Genomic DNA, 22580 nt, shown 5'->3' with positions numbered 1-22580 from the left:
AAGACCCAATTTCCCATCAGGGATGAGAATGCTGTACAACCAAGGAATTCTTCTGATAACAAAATAGTCAAGGCATGGAAATTTACCCATCTTAAAGCTATTCTTAGGTTTAACTTACAGACTACTCATTTGGCCCCTTCTTTTCTCACTACTGGGTTTTGTTCAAACTATAGTATGGTTCACACTGTAGAAGTAAATACACAATGATGACACCCTATTTATTGTGGATGGGATCAGAGAAACCTAAAGGTTCTTAACTCCATGCTTAGCAGTTACAGCACAATAAGACTCTAGAGTAACTTCAATATAATCTCATATAAAATTGAACATTCTTCTCAAAGAGTTATAAATGTTATAACCAGGCACAGTCACTAAACCACATCATTAACTTGATTCTTTCATTCATTCATTCATTCACACATTTTACCAAGAAGCTACTACATACAAGGCACTGTACTCGACACTGGGTTTATAAAACAAACCTATATAAGTAAAATTTAAGTTTCTGTAATTTATAAAAATGGCTCTGTAGATTTTTACTAAACGTGGGCTGGGGGTGGGTTTGGGATAGTTTATCAGGTTATGTGGTATACACGAAACTGGCTTTGAGGAGGAGGCCCTCAAAGACACAGAGAGGTTGTCCTTTGAAGCAGCTAGAACTGATGGACTAGAGACTCACGACCACCGACTGGAAGAGATTTGACGTGCATCCTAAGATACTGAGGACAGAGAAAACCACAGTGATTTCAAATATGTGCCAAACTGCAAGTCAGAAGGTAGACACTCTGAACTGAGAGCAGTAGGCATTTACTGACTTAACAACAGTCTGTGTGTCTCTGAGTCCAGGGGAGGCCAAGAATCACGTGAAGAGAGCACTTCCTGCTCATAGAGCTCAGATCTCTATGCAGATCCATAAAGAGATTACAAAAGATGGTGGTGAGTGTGCTGATAAACGCACAGGGAATCAGGGACGCAGAGAGGAGCAGCACCTACCCAGTGATGGGGGATGGGGGGCCATGGAAGGTTGCAGAAAGCGATGACTGGCTGAGTCTTACACATCATCAGGCGTTAGTGAGGTGAAGGTGAAAGGTGGGAATAGCAAGGAAGCGGGGGGAGACATTCCAGAGAGAGGGAACAGCCTGGGCAGAGACATGGGAGAGATGGCAGCATGGTGTGTGAGAAATTTATAAGTAGTTTGAGGGCCAGAGTACAAAATCTGAGTCAAACAGGGCAGAGAGATGAGGTCGGGGAGGTGGAAAGATTAAATACACAGATTAAATAGCCACATTCAAAAGTTTTCTAAAAATAAATTAATAATTGAAACATAATTTTATGAGAAATGAAAATGCACACAGACATACATCCACTATCACAACAAGGAAGTATTATATAAGGAAGATGTTACTTGATTTTAAAATGATGTTCTGTCTATACCTCATAAGGCGTCTGCGTATAGCAGCCTTCCAGGTATATTTCGAATGGTTCTAGATTTAGTCGCTTAAATATATATCAAATAGAGTTTATGAGTAATCTCCTGGGCCAAATGCTCCTAATTGTGAGACTAAGATTTGAATACTACTTTTACTCATTTGTCAAACCAGAAACACAAGGTAAGTTTAATAACGATGAAATCTGAATTCTTGTGGCATATCAATACTATGGACAATTCAGTTCACTGTGGAAAAATCTGCTATATTTGGTACAAAAAAGTAGACTTCAACCAGGGACACTTCCCAGAATGGCTGGAAAACAGTAATGTTTCATAGAGTGAATAGAGCTTAGTAAATAACTATGAAATAAGTATCACAATTTGATGGTAATTAAGAATTAGGAAATAATACATCATCAACCTATATATGCTACTGGACATTATTTTATCTTTTCTTTTGATTCAGGAGGCATTCAGGATCTATAGTGTATCAGTCTGAATATCACTTTTTATTGTAGAAAATGGTAATGTATACTATAAAAAGCAGAGTAGTTAGAGATTTTACCCAATAACAAACTAAAAATGGCTTTTATTTTTAAAAAAAGGTTAAGTCCTTCTCTCATAAAGGTAGAGTATGGATTACTGAGCATCAAAGCTTAATTTGGTAAGGTAAATTATTCAAGCTAATGTCAACTCTATACCTAGATGTTTACAGCTGGTGCATCAAGTAACAATTCTTTGAATAGAAATAACCAGCAATCACAGACAGCTAAGTTTGAGAGACCATATGTCAACACAAAATTATAAACAGTCATAAAAACTAAGACATCAGGGCTTCCCTGGTGGCGCAGTGGTTGAGAATCTGCCTGCCAATGCAGGGGACACGGGTTCGAGCCCTGGTCTGGGAGGATCCCACATGCCGCAGAGCAACTAGGCCCGTGAGCCACAACTACTGAGCCTGCGCGTCTGGAGCCTGTGCTCCGCAACAAGAGAGGCTGCGATAGTGAGAGGCCTGCACACCGCGATGAAGGGTGGCCCCCGCTTGCTGCAACTAGAGAAAGCCCTCACACAGAAACGAAGACCCAGCACAGCCAAAAAATAAATAAATAAATTTATAAAAAAACAAAAAAACTAAGACCTCATAGTAACTAAACATCGGGGCATATATGAATAATATTCTCAACAGAAATTCCACGTATGAATTTACTTTGAATTCTCAGCAATCGTTTGAAAACCAGAACTTACACTGACAGCGGTCAGAGTGGTGACCTTGAAAGGCGATCATACAGAAAGTCTGATAGTTTTCCCCCTTGTTTAAAATCTAAATGCCAAGTTATTTTTTTTCTAAATTGTCAATACACACAAAGAACTATAAGTAATCACTGGTTGGGGGAAAAAAAAAAACCTCAATGAGCTTTATGCACCTGGAAAGTACACATTTTATGATATTAGACTAGACTTAAAAAGATCTCGGTACACGAAGCTCGTAAGCCATTCAGGAAGCTGTTTAAGATGTAATTAGCCAGTGATTTTTAGGTGTGCCACAGCCATGCAGTTGACGTCACCGAGCACCTGTCTGTGGAAATAGCTCACTAATGCTGTGCATGGGCGCATGTGTGTGCTTGAAAATGCATTATGAGCCTGTGTATTTGCAGGGTATTTAAAGTTTTTTCACTTAAATAATATTTGCCCCATCTTAGGACTGACTAATTTAATTTAACCTTTCTTATGAAGCTAGCTATCTCTTTTATCTACCATTTGGGAATAACCGTAAGCATGTGACCTGGCTCGGGCAATGGCATACATCATGGCATCATTCACATTTCCACTATATTATCGTTTCTCAAGATACAGTCGAAGATCCTTTGTATCGGAATAATCACCTGGCATGCTTGTTAAAATACAGATTCCCAGGCGCTACAGTCACCCAACTAAATCTGGAGATGGGTGGGGGTGGGTTAGAATGGGAATCTATATTTGTAATAGGAATCTACGTAATTTTTAAGCACACTAAAGCTTGAGGACTAGCACACTAGGTCAAACTTTCTAAGACAGGCACTCCCTCATATATCACTGAGCTGGCACATGGCACACAGCTAGTTTATGGAGTGAATCAACACATGTAAATGTAGAAATTTCTAAGCCACAAAGAACTGAGACAACTTTCAATTCAGATTCTAAGGGACCGTGGTTTAGGTGTTTCTCCTCAATGGCAAGAAAGCATCAGAAGCAGTGTTGTGTGTTGGGGCAGATCACATCATGATCACATCACATCATGCTCACCCTTATCTCTCCAGCATAAGGAAGCTTAGGAAATATTTGCAACATGAAGCAGGGCAATATGTCCTGGTATGAGACAAGGTCGAGCAGTCAGACAAGTTCCATGGGCCACGTTCCCTACTGCTATTGTTTTCGAGAAGCATTATAAAAGTGAAGATATGCTATATAACTTTGGCGGTTCTAAGAGCACTCTCGGTCAAGGAAAAGTACATGCTTAGACCACTCTACAGGGTTACAGAAAATTGCCAGGCTTGGATGAGATGTAAACAGAGGAACCACAGAATGTGTTTTGTTGCTAACTCTCTCTTGGGATGTTCTGTAGGTATAAACATTTTATGTTTGTTATTTCTGAGTAGATGCAGTTTGGCTAAGACAAGTCAGTGACCTGCCAGGTGAACCTCACCGTTGCTGGTCTGTGAAACAACACTTGAGGGTGCCAAATACAGTCGATCCTAATTATTTGCTGTGGTTATGTTCTATGGTCACCACCGACACTAAATTTGTGAACACGGAACACGCCCTTCTTGGGGAAATACAGGATTAGGCTCCAGAGAGCCTCTGGTTACAAAATTTTTGGCAATTGATTAGTACATAACCTTGTTTTATGTGTGTTTCTGTTTAAAGACACCTCATTTAGTACATATTGTTGATTCATTAATACTGAACCCACGACCCAAAGCACTGTAACTCCTGCCTGAACAGAGCTTATCTGACAAGTATTTTCTCTGTAAGGCACATCACCTTCCTGAGCTCAGGAACACTGGACAGCACTTCAGCACCATGCTAGGGGGCCAGAGAAGGACCCCTGTTTACAGCACGAGCTGAAACAAGGAGGCAGAGTGTTGCCTGTTCAGCCTCAGATGGGAACGTGTGGCCTCAAATTTTTTGCTGCTTTGTGCCATGTCCCCAAATGACTGTAAAAGCGCCTCATGCTGATTCCGGGGTAACAAAGAAATTTTAGCAACTGGGCAAATAATGAGGACGGACTGTATTTTCCAGTTCCCCACTACAGTCCCTTTTGGCCCCGTTCCTCCCTCGCTCTGTGCCATGCAGGCCGACGCACCAGGACTGCTGGCCTGCCTGCTGGGCTCAGCCAGTGGAAGGCCAGCAGGAGACTGGTGGACAGAAGGAGAGTGTGGGGAGGGGGTGCCTCCCTCCCTGCCCCCATGCCAGGACTGAGCCGGGGCAGGTGGCCCCTCTGTGTAGTTTCTCTCTCCCCGCTCCCTTAGCCCACAGGTTGACAGTGGCAACCCAGCTGTTGCTAACCTCCAGGGTTCTGCAATATTCCTTGTTGGTTTCCCTAAACCCTGACCAAACTTTTCAAAATAGTCCCTTTGTTAGACTTGCTTCAATTTCTGAGAGTGCTACCTATTTCCTTCTAGGACCCTGCCTGTATGGGATAATGAGGGAGGGATCTCAAAACAACATGGGCTGCATGGAATTTTGACACCATAGGAAACTCAGAATTCTTCAATCTGCACAGGCTCCAATTTGTGAAACAAAATGTAAACAGGAATGGGATGTTTCTCTTTAATCAAAAGCAGCTGCGGGGGAGTTCGCTCTTTAGATCAGAGTCAAGGAAGATGGACCGCTACCAATAAAAACTCATCTGAGGTCTCCTCCTAGGAGAATTGTGCATTTTTAGGTAGCGCCTCTAAAATCATGTTAGGAGAGCATCTTAGACATTTAAATATATCTAATAATGCACATTAAAAGGGCAATGATTTTTATTAAACTATTGTTCTACACCTATTCCCATCAGCTTTCCCCAAAACTCCTCCTCTGGCAGAGATATTCGACTTTCCCTTTTTCTTGAAACTACGTGGCAGTTTCTGCTTTCGTGACTTTTGGAACACGTTCTTTTTTTCACTGCTGGCTAGTTTCACTCTTAATGTGCAGGGCTTGCTTGGGGCTTTACAACCCCCTGTGACACATCCTAATCAGGATAGATCGTCGTGCACTATGGACCTTGTTAAAGATTTACCAACTTTACGCTTCAAGGACAGAGTGGAAAGTCCATATTCTGAAAATAACTGATAAAGTTATCCCTGCCACACGTTCAGTTATTACTCAGAGCGGGTGCCATCCACAAATTTCCCCAATCAAGCCTGCCCTTGACTTCACAGGGCTCATTCCCTAGGCTGCAGAGACTATTCCAGCCTATTACTTAATCCGATGAGCAAACCTGAACTTCACGTTATCATTCCAGATGACAGGTTACCCACAACTGTTTACTTTCGAATCTTTAGTTGTTCTTGGCATTGCTGTTTTCCTTATCGAATCTAAACAAAGTGCTGCGCTCCGGAGGACTGACTGGTCAGCGGGGGACAAGGGTGGTTTCTCCAAGGAAACAATGCGTTCAAGCCTCTTTTCAGGGAAGAACCTAGTGCAAGCCCTCCTTGAAGCGAGGAGTTCAAAGCCAAGAGCGTGCGGGCCTCGTTGCCTAAGGGACAGGCACACACGTCAGAGTAAAAAATAAAAAATTACCATTGGGCCAGGCATTTCAAGGTGGAGAAACAGCTGAACTGTTAAGACCATGTAATAACCAACTGTTTTTTTTTTTCCCCTTCAGAATACTTAGAGAATTTCATGTATTTTGGTTAAAATTATTTTAATTTTTAAATGTGAAGTCACTCTATATATTATCCTTCTTTCTCACAGTTAATTTTTAATTTAGAGGGTCATTTGAGACTAGATAATTTTTGGCAGTGGTTCTTAAACTTTTGAGGCTTAAGGTCCCTTTATATAGCATAAACATTATTGAGAATTCTTTAAAAATAGCTGAGAACTTTTGTATACATGGGTGTTATCTCTCAATATTTACAATATTAGGAATTAAAACTGAAAAAAAAGTAAAAAGATTTATTACTTTAAACTAAGATAATAAACCTATGACATGTTAATGAAAATAACACTTTTAATGAAAAAACAACATTTTCAAAGAAAAAATTAAGGAGAAGAGTGGCATTGTTTTACATTTTTTGCAACTCTGATGTCTGACTTCGTAGGAGAAGCCTGGATTCCTGTCTCTGCTTCTGCATTCAATCTCTTCAATATGTTGTTCTGGGTGATGTAGACAAAGAAAATCCAGCCTCACAGAGATATTCAATTGGAAAAGTAAGGACCTCATAGACTTCCCGAAAGGGTCTCGGGGACCCCAGGACCACACTTTGAGAATTGCTGATTCATGGTTGGTCAGTGTCACTGAGGATGTTTGCTCACGGGCCCCGCTTACCAGCATGAACATGATCAAAAGTCCTGATATTAATTGCAGGACTTCCACATCATAAACACAAGTATAACAGAGGCAGAAGACGTTTACTCCTTTCTCTGTTCTTTCTCTCCACGTGAAGAAACACGCACACAGAAAATTGGCATTTGTTCAAATTCCTAGCTGTATTTCAGGAACTCTCTAGTTTCAGATTTTAAGTGGCTGCAGGGTGATCCTGTTTTGGCAAGAAACTTGCAAAAATTGCTACAATGATCTAAAGTCAAACTTTCTGGTCTCTATGGGGGGTGGGCAAGGGTGGTCTTATCTACTCATGGTGCACAGGCCCTAGCTGACAGCACTCAAGTGGGGGCAGAGAACTGGGGGCCTGGACAGGGGCTGCTCTGCCCCTGAGCCCAGTCTGGCCTCTCATGGCCTTGCATGTTTGGGGACATCGGGGAGATATCTTGTGTTGGAGATACTGATCTAAAAGTCAGAAATAAAACCCAGGAACCAGAGAAATTAACTGTTGTGAAGAATGAGAAACCTTATGATTCACAATACTGGGCCTTTTACCCCAAGTGTTCAAGCTCTCAGCCTCACTTCACTATTAACTAGTTCCTCACACTCTCTCCAGAGGAAAGGGGGAGTTCCTGGGAATGGGAATGGCAGAAGCTTTCACTGTTCAGGTTCAGTGTTCTGGAGAATTATCTTAGAGTGAAGTGTGTACACAGCAGCTGCAGACAGAAAATCCCAGTTTGGTGCAGGGGCGGGTGAACGGCAGCACCCAAGACACTGGGGTTACCGGAGCCCTCGCGGGCTGCGGCGCTCACCTCGTTGAAGTGGACGTCCTGCATGCCAACGTCTTCCATCATGGAGGCCTCCTCATCTATGTTCGGGGTAATCACCCTGAAAGCTGTGCATCCTTGTCTAAACATGCCTAGAATTAGAGAGCAGGGGAGACAGTTGGAGCTATCAACCTGAAAGTGGATGAACCGCGAGGGTTCTTCCTGCCCTGTTTGTTTCTGGGTTGAACGAGGACCGATCTTGAAATCTCTTGCGTCTCAGGCCAGCATTCCCATGGGGAGCCTGGGCGCCACTGTGTGCTTTCCTTCATTCGCTTCCTCAATATTTAACCCTCACTGCCCTCAATTTTTTTTATTTTTCTCATCCCTTTTTATTTTTCACCCACCTTTATTAAAATGTATGTAATCCTTAAATAAACTGAAATAGGTATTGAATCAAATTAATAGCAAGGTAATAACAACAATAGTTTGATTTGGTAAAATGACCCATGCTCAGATACCAAGAAAAATAAAGAAGCCAAAGCCAATCAGAGAAATACAGACTCAAAAACAACTCTGTTTACTTCCAGCTGTCATCTCACCTACTCTGGCTGGGGTAACCCAGAACTCAGATTAGAACTCGCCCTTCTCCTGCAGGAAGCAGTCTACCAAGATGTGACTCGATGGCCGCAGCCGTGAGCTGAGGGGCTGCCTTGGCTGGTTCCACGTCAGCAGCCTGAGGGGTAAGAAGAGGCCTTTCCTCCCATGGGGAAAGTTTCATGTCACTTGGACAATGTCAGCTGGGCAAAAACGATCAAGTGAAGAAGGAGTTGAAATGTCTTCCTGCTCTACTGAGATTACTGCTTACAGTAAAACAAAAGTCAAAACCTGAACTGAGACCTCCCATGTTTCAGGACAAAAAGGAACGCAGAGTAGTTTGAAATCAAGTCTCGGAAGAGTGGACCCTAAAGTCAGAGATGTTTCTGCTGCACGTGGTCTAGGTTTCCAGCCCCTTCATGGGTTGTCTAGCATCTCTGCCAAGGTCCAGCTTTTGCCTTGCTTTTGTTTCATGGAGACAAAGATTCCCCTATGCAAAGCACTAACCTGGGAGCTTGAGGATACATGAGTGTACAAAAAGCAAAATTATAAAATCCAACCATCCATGTTTTTGGCTACAGAGTAGATTTAAAAATACAACTCAGCTCTGGTGGAACGACAATGGTGGCCAAAGTGCTTTCTTCTCCTTGCCTGCCATCAAACCAGAGTGGCCAGGAAAAGAAGGGAGGGAAGGAGAGCCAAGTCCATCCCAGCAGAGTTGAAAGAGAAACCCCATACGTCTGAGTGTCACAGGGACGGGGCGGCCGGCCCACCCTCAGCTCACCTCCCCGGCGCCTCCTCTGGCAGGTGCTGTGGCTGGAGGGGAGGAAGGACGGCTCCAGCTGGAGGGCTAGGTCTGCTTCTAAACGTGAGGAGATGTATTACCCGACAGAAGGTCTCAACAGGAAATCGTGCTGGCAGTAAGAGAATATGGAGCCCCTCCCTGGTTTCTTTCTCCTTCCAGCTCTGATGTATGACAAGCCTAGATGCCCTTAAATTCCATTCCAAAGAGCCAGCTGTACCAGAAAGATAGAAATTCCCTGACCTGGCCATCTGTGGTTTCCTCACATTGTGAAGGAATTAGCCAGATCTGGTGCAGCCGTGCTCCAGTACACACATGAACACAACTGGCCTTTCTAAAAGCCCCGTGTTCTCAAATTTGAAGTGGAAACGAGCAACTGGTGTTTAACCAGAGGAGCCGTGACAGAACTCGCGGCCTGCTAACGTGGGAACAAGCACTTAGCACACAGGTGGGTGGCACTCACTCTTGCCAGCTCCTTCCATGGGGCGGCAAGGTTTCCAGCCTGCAAGCTGCCTTCGCACACAGCAAAGCCGACCGGGCTGTGCTCCAGAAAATACTGCCTGATCACCTCCTGTTACAGCTGCCTTTTGATTGGTACACAGTTCCGGTGGGAACTATCTTAAGGGAAAATAAAATCTTTTCAGCTGGAGATTGGCTGGTCAGGGACTCCCAGATGCCAAGCTCATTAACTAGTTTTTGCAATATGGAGTTATTAGTAAGAGGTTATATGACAAAATGCCACCTACTTTTGTTTTGCATTTCTGCGGTGCCTACCACATCAAGCAAATGTCACACCAGTGAATAGAACAATGAATATACTGTACACATACACATACACACACACACAGAAATCCCCCACGTCCACATCTTTCTTAATGGCTCTCACTTGTCTTTGCTGCTTTGTGCAATTTTATATTTATTTCACAAAACCCAGGAATCGTTTCTTACCTTTCCGTGTGAGATATTCTGCCACCAGGGCTGTGACATGGACATAGCACATTGCTGCCTAAAACAAAAGACACGTTTCAGAATCACCAATTATGAAGAATGGCACAATGCTCACAAACAGAAATCTAATGACTATATGTACTTATATTAGATCTCAAGGCATCAACTAGTGTTTCTAATGGCCAACATCTTACCTTTTGAAAAAAGTAGAACAATTCAAATAAATTGAAATTTTTAAACTTTGAATTGAGACAAACGACGGTAAATTTGCTAAGACCTATTTCTATTTAAAATTACTAAATTTAAATGTAAAAGATCTTGAAAAAGCATTTTTTCTTACTATAAAATTTCAGCATTATTTCTCTTAAAGGGAAAAGAGGATCATTTGAAGAAAAGGCATGTGCATTCTTAGATTCAGAGATGAAGTTATAACTTTCTCCAAAAATTCTAAATGAAAATATTATTTTATGTTAAATGGATAACATTATAAACACCTTAAAACAAAAGAAAAAATAAAAATAAATTCTTTTCACCAAGTTGCCATGGTTTACAAAACATTAAAGATAGCTGTTGGAAATGAACCTACCATAAGGTTCCAATGTCTGAGCCCTGGTTCTTGTCAGAATGATAAAAAAAAATTACTACTACTAACAGCATGTAATTCATTTTCATTATGGCTAATGTATATCTTAGATTAAACTTATGGTCAAACAGAATGGACTCAATCAATAGGTAAAAATAGTTACATCAAATTTTCAGATACAGAACACAATTTTACTAATTTAAGCAGTTAGAGAGGTTTACAAGTAAAAGCACACTTCTTTGGTGGTACTGTTAATCACACCTAAATGCCTCAGGCATGAACCCTGAGCAGAGTTTTCATGGGAACATGAATACTTCCCGCCTTACAGCCTACTGTTTCCCTTAATTTCCCCCATTTTACAGATGATGTCATAGAGACACAGAGGGGTTAAGAACTGGCTCAATGTCACCGAGTTAGTCAATGTTGGATCTGGGATCCAGTCTGCCTTGGAGCCCACACTCCCCCTCTGCCCCCGCCATGCTGTCGCTTATTGAACTGTGCAGCTCTGTCCATGAGGGAGCTCTGACATCTGCCACGACTACAGACAGAAACTGACTACCTAAAACAGGAAAAAGCAATGCCCTGTCATTCATGACTTCGATACAGGGAAATCTAATTTTATCATAAAATAGCTGAATTTTAGATCTAGAGAGGAGTTTTGATGCAGAAACTGAGTGCACCTAACTAGCGGGCACCTGTGTGAGCATGGATGTTTTCTAAGAGCCTTCAAACAATGCTCTTTTGTGATGGAGACATCCCCTTACGATGTTGTAAATTGTTAAAATGCTTAGATGACCATGAAGGAACCCCAAGCCCAGCACTGTTTAAAGTATCACATATTTTTAACTGGCTTCTTTGAATTACTGGGAAATTTTTCTCATAATTGGCTTCCTTCAGTGAATGGGACACAATTTGTTTTCTCAAAAGCCCGGATTGACATGCTTGCGGGGCTACCTCGGACAGGTCCCCGTTTTTGACATGGATCCGGGCCATGCTGTCCAGCCACGTCTTCCGGAGCTCGGGGGTGCTGGCGTAGGACTTGGCCAGGCTGTACTGGAGGTCCACCAGCATCTCGGGGTCGTTCTCATGCTCCTTCATCTGGGCCGTGGCCATCAGAACGGTGCGGATCCTTTTGGTCAGGTCCTTCACGTCCGAGGAGAAGGTGGTGTGCTGCAACAAGGGTGGAGGGGGACACGGGGCTTTCAGCTGCATTCTGTCCGTGTGCATACGTATCAGATGATGAGGCGGAGTTTTGGGGGTAAAACATAAAACGAGACCGGGCCACCCACCTTGATGAGCCTGTCACTGTTGGCACAGTTGTTGATGATAGACAAGGACTGCTGGAATCTGGTTCCCCCAATGCCAACAACGTCTGCTATCAGTTGGCTGACGGAAATAATGACCTTAGGGACACACAAACGTGAGCAAATCATTTCACCTTCAAGTGACGCCCCAGGCTCAGCTCCTGGCTTTGGTTAGGATGTGCACGGGGATGGGGCAACGGGGAAGGTGCGAACAAGGATCACTCCAGTGTGGGAAACAATGTCTGAGTCATCTTCCCCCTTCCAAGAATTATTCTAGAAGGTGATTTTGCTACCCTTCCATCTCGGTTGCACATCAAAATGCTAATCAGGAGAGTGTAGAGGAATGAGAATCAGATAAGCCCACATCACTTGGATGGTTACTTACCTATCACTTTCTCTAATAAAAAGGAAGACCTTATTATTTACCTCTTTGGTTTTTGGCTTGAATTTATATGTACTAAATATTCAGTAAGTGGACTGTCTTTTGCATTTATTATTAAAACATGTACATATGAACTATGCAGTGGGGGAATCTGTCTTTTTGGGGGTCTATAAATAGCACCGCCTTGGGCTTCCCTGGTGGTGCAGTGGTTGAGAGTCCACCTGCCGATGCAGGGGACACGGGTTCGTGCCCCGGTCCGGGAAGATCCCACATGCCGCGGAGCGGCTGCGCCCGTGAGCCATGGCCGCTGAGCCTGCGCGTCCGGAGCCTGTGCTCCGCAGCGGGTGGGGCCACAGCAGTGAGAGGCCCGCGTACCGCAAAAAAAACCCCAAAAAACAAATAGCACTGCCTTTACCCAGTTACTCAGCTAAACCGTGGACCATGCCCCTCCCCCCATTCCCCCTTCCCATCCTTTACCTTCACCACACCCAGGTATAATCAATCACTAAGTACTGTCAACTCAATCTCCTCTCCCTTCTAACCTCACCATGCCTGACCCAGGACAGCATCCTCTCTGGCCTAAACTTAACCATGGTTTCCCCACGGTCTCCCGATCTAAGGCCTTGACTCCCTGATCCATTCTCAGCCTGGAGTCCTGAGGTATCCTCTCATAGGTTCTATAAATCTTTACTCAGTAGAATTTCGGTCAGTCGAACATTGATTCGACATTTAAATGTCAATTTACCAATAGAAACACATCCTGGGCCCAAATCTTACGATGTGGAGGATGAAATAAATAAAACCAGTAAATGTGACTTTTGAATTTTCCGTCTAGAGGCCAGATCATTCAATACTTACACCGAGGTAACCTGGTAGATGTGACACTCAAAATTTTCCTGCTAAAACATAATTCCACACAGCACACTTGACCTGGAAAGCTAAAGCACACGCACCTGCAGATGCGTCCGGACAAAGGACTTCTTGCCAGTGTAGTCGAAGTTGTTCCTCATCAGGAAGTACAGCAGCTGGGAGGCCTCAGTCCTGATGGAGCTCAGCTTGGAGTTGCAGCATTTCAGGACCTCATAGCACAGGGCTGCGCACATGTCCGCTCTCCGCTCATAGAACGTTGAGGGAAACTACATGGACATGAGGAAGCAAATGAACCCAGAGAGGTAAGTGCCCCATTCAGCTCCAGGTAGACACAGGAGAATGGGTGAGAATCAAGAATGACCTTCCCTGGTGAAACAACGTACCTTATAGATTAATGACCTTAAGGCAGTGAAGACATTTTTTAAAGCCGTTTCAGACTGATGTTTTTGAAGAAAACACAGGTAGACGTCAAAAACCTTTTTCATGAGGGGATTATGTCCGTGGTCAGCCAGGAGCTGGTTCTTAGAACACACAAGGACAGCTTGGTCAGTGAGACACGCCAGACACTGCTGATTGGTTTCATACAACTTTCAGCCTCAAAGGTTACATTTTTCAGGTGCTAAGACAACTTATAATTTAAACAAACTTCCCATGAATCCTCTAGGAAAGCACAGAAGTCTCTTGTAGTACAAACAAACTTATCAATAAATTCATGCTTTGGAGAATTTACTTTTTCTACTAAGGGAGAGGCCAATTTAAAACTTCCCAGCAAACTGTACTACGGTTTAAAGGACCACTGTGCCTCAGTACTGATTGGGCTTCTATTTATTTACTTATTTTTACTATCACCAGCAACTAATACGGAGGTCATGTTTGCGACACCTTAATTCCAACAGAGAAGTGCCATTACAGGTGTCAGCTAATCAATGGGCTGGAAAAAAGCACTGAAGTGAGGGGTATGGAGCAGGTCCTCTAGCAGTGAGGGCTGGGTTTTCTCCCCCCCCACAGGCTCTCAGGCACTCTGCGAAGCCATGAATCACCAGGCAGTCTGGTAAGGGGGAAAACGCACAGGCTTTGGGTCAGGCACCATTTCTCATGTGCACAGATCTGCACAGGTAAACTGAGCCTGGCCATTCTCATCTGTGAAACAGCGACCCTAAAACTAAGCTTGCATAGTTACTGGGAAGACTTGAGGTCAAGTATAGGGATCGTCTGACGCCCCCTCTGATCTAGCTCAGTTAAGTGGCAAGAGGGTCACCGTTAATTACTTCTCCTCATTCTTCAAGGTCTTCTCCCACCAGCAGCAAATTCACACTGGTTTAACACCGTGAAAGCCTGGTTGGCTAAAACTCCCAATGATTGCTGCACGTGCACAGTGGACAGAGGTGTCTCCCAACTAAAGGCCAGCATGCAGCCACATGTGCTTGACACCAGAGAGCTGCATCTTCAAATACAGACAGGCCTGTCAGGACAAAGGTGTGTTTGGGAGAATGTGTGCATTTTGCACAAGTAGGCAAAAATGACTATCACTGAAAAAAAAAGTCCAGAGGTCAGTACCTCAAACCAACCTTCCAGTTTAGCCAAAGGAACAGAGACAACTTATGTCCAAATAGTTCGGCTGCACAGCAAATTACGGCTGGAGTAACAGTTTCAAGATTTATCTCGTCTTATTGTTGGAGAAAAAGTTTTACTTAAGGAATAAGTTTTTTTAGGTCCAGTAATTCACGGGTGTATTTACAGCTGGTAGGACACCTGGAATCCACAGTGATCTTTATATCATGAAACACTGAAGTACAGTATTGAATTCCATCATGTGAAAGAGAAGCAATTTAATGGAGCAGAAAATGTGACTTAATTAACTGAATATGATGTAATTCTCAACCATGAGCAGCTGTTCACCAACCAAAAAAAAAGAGGTTGTTTCCAGTGTTTGGGGAACTGCTTAGTGTTTACTGTTTCTGAGCAGTTCTTTTCCCAGGAGTCACAGTCCTTCCTAATTATGGCTGGATTAAGGCTTGCATGAATCTGGATATGAGCTTTTATTTTCTCAGCCATCTTTGCTGGAGATATCCAGGAGAGACGGTTCATACAAAAATCGCTAAGACCTCTGGCCTTGCTGTCTGAATTGGCCTGTCTCCAAGTTGTTACCATTGGAGTTCAATTTTCCTTCCTTTCACTCTCTCTGGTCAAGGTTTTTGCTTCCCATTTTCAGGATTTAGTCTTCTTTGGGTTCTGATCACAAAACTTGCTTGAAGAATGGAATAAAAATGCATACAAAGATATAAACAACCCCTCATTTAAAGGGGTAAGGGACCTTTCGTCCTGAACACACCCCAGTTTACCAGCTGCCTTCCTTATTTTCCAATCAATTTTCTTCTCTCTCTCTCTCTCTCTCTTTCTCATTAAAAACGCTGAACATTCAGAAAGGCTCAGAGCAGGGAAAAAAGCAAAACAAAAATCACCTTCACTTTTCCACTCATAAATAACCATTGGATAACAATGGAGTATCTCATTTCTACCTCTGTCTCCCTATAGACTTTTACTGAGGATGGGAGAATTTCATTGATTAAAATGAAATTAAATGAGACGTTAGAATAATGGGAAAGGCATGACTTATTTCTAGCAATAAGGTGGAGAATAGGTTATAAATAATTCTCAGGAATTGCCTGATGTGGATTCAAGTTTGACTGTCGTTACCAGCCTCCTAAGGGAAATGGGGCTTTCAGAGAATGAACACACATTATCAGTAATCTCTAAAGAGCCAGGAACAGGAGAAAAACGAACTTAAACCTCAGGTGCCAAAATGAGATATCTGGAACCACGTTATTTAAGACAGCTACATCCTTCCTAGGGATATGGCTTGATTTTTATTTACACACTGATTTATAGAATAACTTTAAAAATCTAGCTTCGAGTAGCACTCTCTCTGTCGCAGAGACTCACCAGTCACCAGGATGACCTAAACCCCAGGCTCATGGTTGTGTAAACTGGACCCCAGGCTCCCTAGCTGACCCCCATCAGCCACGTGCTCCCCACCCCGGTCGTTCACAGCGATCCTTCTCATCGTGTACTTGCTGGTTCTCACCAAGCACCTCAAATCAAGAGAAGGCACTACAGAGAATTACTTAAAATACATTTTCAGATTAAATTTGTAAGTACATTAAAAATATCATCAACTATTTAAAGGCCAGATTTGGTTTAGGACTGTATTAATAGACATTTTAAAATAGCCAGAGAAGAACCAAGTTTTTCTGCATGTAATCACCTTGGTTTACAAAACACACCTTTCGTGTATTAAACAATATCTGTGAAAGTGCCCACACAGTACCAGCATCTGGTAAGTGCTTGGTAATTTTCTTTTTTCTGTGTGAGAGATCATTCAGCTACCTTGATATTCACCCAGCTTAGCTCCTTCCCCCTACACACACACACACACACACACACTGATCTTGGGCTAATTTCCTGACCTATCTCAGCCTCAATCTCCTTATCTGTAAAATGGGGGATAAGAAGATCTACTGGGCCAGGCTGTTGTGAGGACTGACGCTGAAGACACAGAAGGCACTCAATAAATGGCAGGAAGCTAATATAACAATAAATTGGGGTTCAGGGCTTAAACCTTTTCAAACATTTCCTCTCATTAAGAACATGATTTCTTGATTGCCTTTGGCAACTTATTAGATGTGGTCAATTAAGAGGCTCACTAACGATGAGGCAACATTTGTGGAAGAAGATTTTTCTGCAATTATGTCAGCTAACTCAATGTAATAATTTAATTTTCCCGATATGCTCCAATTGATGCCTCAGCTGAGTAAATACTTGCAAAGGAAGATCCAAGTGCTGCTGTGCCAGTGGCTCTTGGACCTGTGAACCTAGGCCAGGTAAGCCTACAGCTTGGCATGACATCCTTTAATGCCATAATATTTGCCCATCTTCCCATTTTTTAATGGGTCTGTGTGTGTGTGTGTATGCGCTGAGCTTTAAACATCAAAGATTTCTGCACACAGGCATATAGACTCTGATAGAGATCACCTCAGCTCTAAAACACAATCTTCCCTGTGCGTCTCAGGAATCAGACCCTTTACCATAGGATCAGGAAGGCGTGAGCCTAGGGAAAGCGCTTATTGCTAAACTAGAGTCAACATTTGAGCTCCTACTGTGTGTCAGACACAGGATAGATGTTTTTGGATACTTCATGTCAATTCATTATACAGTAGGAATAATTGCCACGTTCTAAGTAAGGAAATCAGGGCTTAGAGATGTCAAGCGGACCCACCCAAAGCTTAACATCTGGCTAATGGTGGAGCTGGGGTCTGCAGCCCATGGTGTTTCTGTACACATGGCTACTCCCAAGTGTCCTGGAGCCTGGTCTGTAGCAGCAGAGTGCTCGTCCATTCTAAGGGTCATCTCACTTTAAGCTACAACAGGCCTGGGAGGCAGATCCTATTTTTTCAATCTTACAAATGAGAAGTCTTAGGTCTGGAGACATGAAGTGATTTTCCCAAAGACATTCACCCAACAAATTTACAATCAGCCTTCAATCAGAGACCATCAGATGTTGTCTCTCTCTTGAGTCAGAACCTATTTGGTGGCCAGACACTGGAGATCCGGGAACCTCGACAAATACTCTTCTTTAATATGAAGCAAGCAATTTAAAGGAGGTTGAGTATGAACTGCAGGCTGTGCAGTAAGGAAACTGCCACTATTCTCACAGTGCTGCCAGACCACACCTGTGCCACGTGGTGCCCTCATCTGCCCGTGGCGCCAGACCACACCTGCTGTGCAGCCCCGGGGTTTCCTGCTCATTTATATGCTGAGGCCCAGGGAGAGAGTGGAAGCAACTGTCCCAACTACTGGTTTGAACTTACGGGTGCACAGTTAGCACTGATATAGTACAGGGCAAATGCTCACATTACAAATTTCACTGACTATTTACTTAAAAATCTCCAAAAGAAAACAGAAAGAGGTTCAAAACATGGTTCTAGTAGAGTAGTGGTTCTCAGGCCATACTGTCTGTGCACGTATCACTCCCAGAGTTTGATTCAGTCAGCCAGGGCCCGAGAACCTGCATTTCTAACAAGCTTCAGGGCCTGCACCTGCTGCCAGCCTGGGGACCATGACTGAAGGTCACTAGAGTAAGGCTCCACGTAAGATGACACTGCTGTCCCCATACTCATCCTAAGGGTCTGTATGCCCTCAGCTCTCGACTGGGTTCCTAGTTATGACATTTCCTGGGGACGTGAGTAGCATGGCTGCTACTAACAAAGGTAAATTATAATAAAGCAACATGATATCAGGTAACTATTTTTACTCTAATAAAGAAATGTGCTTCATGAGAAGAGGAGATGAGTAAAGCACAGATTGACTTTGGGTATGTTTCCCAAATACCCTTGCAAGTAAACATACTGATTCCATATTCAGAGCATATTAACACTAATTCAGCTTCTCTGGAAATGGAAGTAGTTATTGAGTGAGAACGGGAAGGGCTAGGTTCCTAAAAACAAGAACGTGGCTGAAGAGACCATCTTTACCTACGTAAATGTTACTTGCTAAAACCTAAAAATAAGACCAAGATCACTTTTTACTCTCTATACTTGAAATGTTTCTATCATTTAATTTAGTAACAGATCCAAAAAAAATTGAAAAGGTGAATGTTTTTAGGTATTGCTCCTCTACGTATAAACATCTAATTTTAATTGCTACCACATGTGGATATGTTTAAAGATAGTAGAGGCAGAAATGCCCAATTAGGTTCCTGTATTTATCATTCTCGAGGGCTCAGCAAAGCCACCTTCCCCGGTAAACGCTTTCATCTGGCCAAGCGTCAACCGCCTCCTGGGACTGTGTCCACCTTTTGCAAGCAGGTGGCACACCCTGACCAGTTAAGCTGTATTATATTTCAGGGAATTCAAGTCATTAACAGTGGAACGGTTTCATTAAGGGAATTTAAGGATTAATGGTTTCCTTACAGGGGCAAAAACAGTTGCTGCAGTAAAAATACAACATAAGAAGTTCTTGCTGATTCAGTTAAATAAACAGAATGAATTTAAAAGGTGAGGCTCTGACCATGAACAGCTGTTCAATACAAACCTTAAATGCCAGTGTAAATAGAGAGAGGGTGTCCAGAGCTGTCAGGCACACCTCAGTAGCAATATTGGCTTCAAGTAACGACTGGTGGAGAACATCTGCGTCCGAGTGGCCATAGCCTGCATGAATCATAACACAAGGTTACTGCCGGCGGCTGAAGAAGAAAGGCTGGCTGACGGTATAGTCACAGTCAACTTTTGATTATTTCCAGAAGGCTTCCTTCAGGGCCTTATCTCCCTGTTTGCCTTTTTTTTTTGGTGGCGGGGTGGGTAAAAGGAGGTATTAAAAATGTTTCCATTCAAGTATGACTTTTTCAGCTCTGGGAGGGAAGTAATAGCAGTAAACATTTATTGTGCACTTGCTATGTGCCAGCCATAATTCTATGAACTTTACATGTATCACCTTATTTAATCCCTCAATAGCCCTATGAAGTGTGTACATTATTAAACCCTTTTTGCAGATAAGGAAATGGAGGCCCACAAAGGCTAAACAACTTGTCTTAAGTCACACAGTTGGTAAACAGGGGAGCTAGGACTGGTACATGGACCAGAGTCACTCAATTGCGCCACCTGACTGAGCTGTTAAGATGGTGTGGTAGTGAAGGAGGCTGAGATCTCTGAAGCTCCCCACACAGACAGAGGCTGCAGCACAGCACAGGGAAAGAAAATGAGCTGAGGGGCAGACTGCTGGTCAGTGAATCAAGCTCGTCCCCTTACTAGCTGTGTGACCCTGGGCAAGTTACTTGACCTCTTTATACCTCAGTTTCCTCATCTGTAGAATGGGGATAATAACAGTATCTACCTCAAAGGGTTGCGGTGAGCATTAAATTCATTAATTGCTGTGAAGCTCTTGGAATAGTGCCTGGCACACAGTGAACGCTATGTAAGTCTCAAGTCAATAAAGTAAGGATCTGTTTTATCAGTTGGAATCATGAATGATAACCAAGAGTTGACTGCACTGCTAACAGTATTCTACTTGATTTAATAAAAAAGCACAAAAGCCACTATGACTGAAAGAAATGTTTAAGAAAAGGAGAGGACTTGAGAATCATAATTTAAATACAAACTGATATCTTCTGTATGTGGCTGTAAAATCAATTTAGTATTGATATAAATGTAGTTTGACATACAATTTGAGATTAAATTATGAAATGGTATGCATTAGCAGAAATATATATAAGGGATGCAAAGGTGTTTCAGTACTGATCTAGATTACAAAGAAAGATGGCAATATAATAAAACGTCAGGTAATGTCTTTCTCCAAGGAGCAAAACAAATCAACACTTACTATGTAGGTAATTTTCTTAATACTCCAGAGAGGAGGACATTTTGTACATAGATCAGGAAAATGAAGTACAGAAAGCCTAGAGAATTTTCTTGAGGCCAGTAATGGGATAAAACCAGAAACTACACTCCCAATTCCTTATCCAGGTCACTGTACCATAATCTCTATTATTAAGATAAAATAAAGTAACTAGCATGATGTTATTCTGACTTTAATAAATGTCAGAGATAGAGAATGATTTTTGAAAGACTACAAAAAGCTTTTCTAAAGCTACCGAGTTGCTTTTTAAAGTATGATTAAAAAAAAAACAAAACTATTATGTGCTTTCATCCAACTTTGCTTTGCTTTTATAATGGTGGTTTTGAGTGGCCTGCATTATTTTCACAGTGTGACAGAGTCATCGTGTCCCTAGTAAGGCTATGGAACACATTTGGCACCGTGCTAGTTCTGTTTCTTTATATTCCTGGTTTGCATTTAGGGTTTTTTTTGGTAAGAAATCTAGCAGAAAGGAAGACAGACATTTTTTGGTACTAATATTCACTGCACTGCCTTTGTAAGCCAAGGTATTTCCTCATTTGGTAAGGTTTGTTTGGTGAGATAGCCAACAAAAGAGGAAAACAAACTAATGATTATCGTTACAGTGATCACAAACCAGGGCAAGAGAGGACCAAAAAAAAAAAAAAAAAAAACCAAAACAAAAAACAAAAACAAAACAAACAAAAAAACCACCACCTTTTATCAGACCAACCAAAATTATCACACAGGTCAAAAGGACCCTATACTGAGGGCTGCCATTTATCCCAAATGAAGTTTTATAATCTGGGTTAAACTGTAACAAGGCACTTGCTTTGGTGATTAACTGTATTCTCTGCACAGAACTATCCTTTTCTCTTTCTAGATAACCTATTGGATAAGTGTATCCAAGTGTGATTATTATAGATGAGATGGTCTACACACTGAAGAACTCCAACAGAGTTTACTTATACCTGGCTGAATGTCTAGAACAATTCAAGAATTGCAATTTGTCAATGTGCTATTTTTTAAACATATATAATCAATGGGCCATGCTAATTACTGACAAAATTTCTCTAAGCTACATTACACTATCTAATCTCCTTTAGAGTAAGAGTCAATTCATACAGAAATCTGTCTGCTTGTGTCCGAATCATATAAGAATAAAAGAAACAGTCCTTTTAGCCACAATTGGTTATAATTTGCTTTTCCTTAAACGTTTCGTCTCAAAAATCAGCAGGTTCCTGAACCAGTGTTACTTAAACATCCCTAAAAATAAGTGGCAGCATGGGACGTTGTGTGAGTGACAGAGACTGACTGATACCCCTGTGGGGACAGTCTGTCTCAAGATCTGGAACAAAGCTGTGCATGAGGGAAGACTCTAATCAATGGTCACCTTGTTACTGGCTAACACAGGAGAATGAAACTGAGCCGGCAAACCCAAGAAGCGGTCTTAAGAGACACAGTAATTTCTCAGAGCATCAGTCAGCAACTTTTTAAAGCTGACTAAGCAGATTCTGACCAAGGCCAGTAAGAAGTACTGTTAACCCTACTGACTTCCACTAGGGGGTAGTGGTGCCTTGGGGCACAGGCACTGACGTGGTCACTGAGGCAGGTCAGGGAGGGAAGGACTTCCCTGATGCGCAATGTCCAGCAGGCACCTCAGGGGGTGCTTTAGAGACCTTAGGATCCACTGCTCACAATTACACAATTTTCATTCTGCTGTTACTCAGGTAAGTGATTTATTCTCAAATCCCCAAACCTTTCAAATACTCAAAGGACGAGGAAGAGATTTTTTTCCCCCTAATGTCATCTGCTATGGTTAGACTTACCTAACTTTACTCCGTTTTATGAAGTCCTGCTTCCTGAAAAGCTCGGTTTAGTAATGCTGAGGACATCTGTAAACTACCCCTCTGTCCCCAGCGCCACATCAGAGGTGATGTGGTCAGAAAGGCAGAAGCCTGATCCACTGCCACTCGCCTTTTCCAAAAGTCAGAGGACATTTGGGC

At 42.6% G+C, this 22580-nt stretch overlaps 1 protein-coding gene across 33 annotated transcripts in view; it reads right to left on the bottom strand.

Moving 5' to 3' along the window:
- Positions 1-22580, bottom strand: part of DOCK9 (dedicator of cytokinesis 9) — a 352709-nt gene that overhangs the window by 23566 nt on the left and 306563 nt on the right. For 16 of the 33 annotated variants that reach the window (XR_007473128.1, XR_007473129.1, XM_049701162.1 and 13 more), the window contains 8 exons: positions 19279-19394; positions 13572-13709; positions 13272-13454; positions 11922-12035; positions 11587-11802; positions 10050-10107; positions 9084-9161; positions 7751-7857 (listed from right to left, as the gene is read on the bottom strand). Coding sequence is in view for 26 of the 33 variants with exons in the window: in XM_049701162.1 (XP_049557119.1) it covers positions 7751-7857; positions 9084-9161; positions 10050-10107; positions 11587-11802; positions 11922-12035; positions 13272-13454; positions 13572-13709; positions 19279-19394 (1010 nt within the window). In the remaining 7 variants the exon portion in view is untranslated. Of the gene's footprint in view, positions 1-6555; positions 6773-7750; positions 7858-9083; positions 9162-10049; positions 10108-11586; positions 11803-11921; positions 12036-13271; positions 13455-13571; positions 13710-19278; positions 19395-22580 lie in introns of those variants that run through there. The other 17 variants (XM_033435161.2, XM_012534415.3, XM_049701156.1 and 14 more) reach the window with 6 other exon arrangements.

Source organism: Orcinus orca, chromosome 18, assembly GCF_937001465.1.
Source record: "Orcinus orca chromosome 18, mOrcOrc1.1, whole genome shotgun sequence".
Taxonomy (NCBI): Eukaryota; Metazoa; Chordata; class Mammalia; order Artiodactyla; family Delphinidae; genus Orcinus; species Orcinus orca.
Note: the sequence above shows the minus strand (reverse complement) of the source record. Positions and strands in the feature narration are given on the sequence as shown.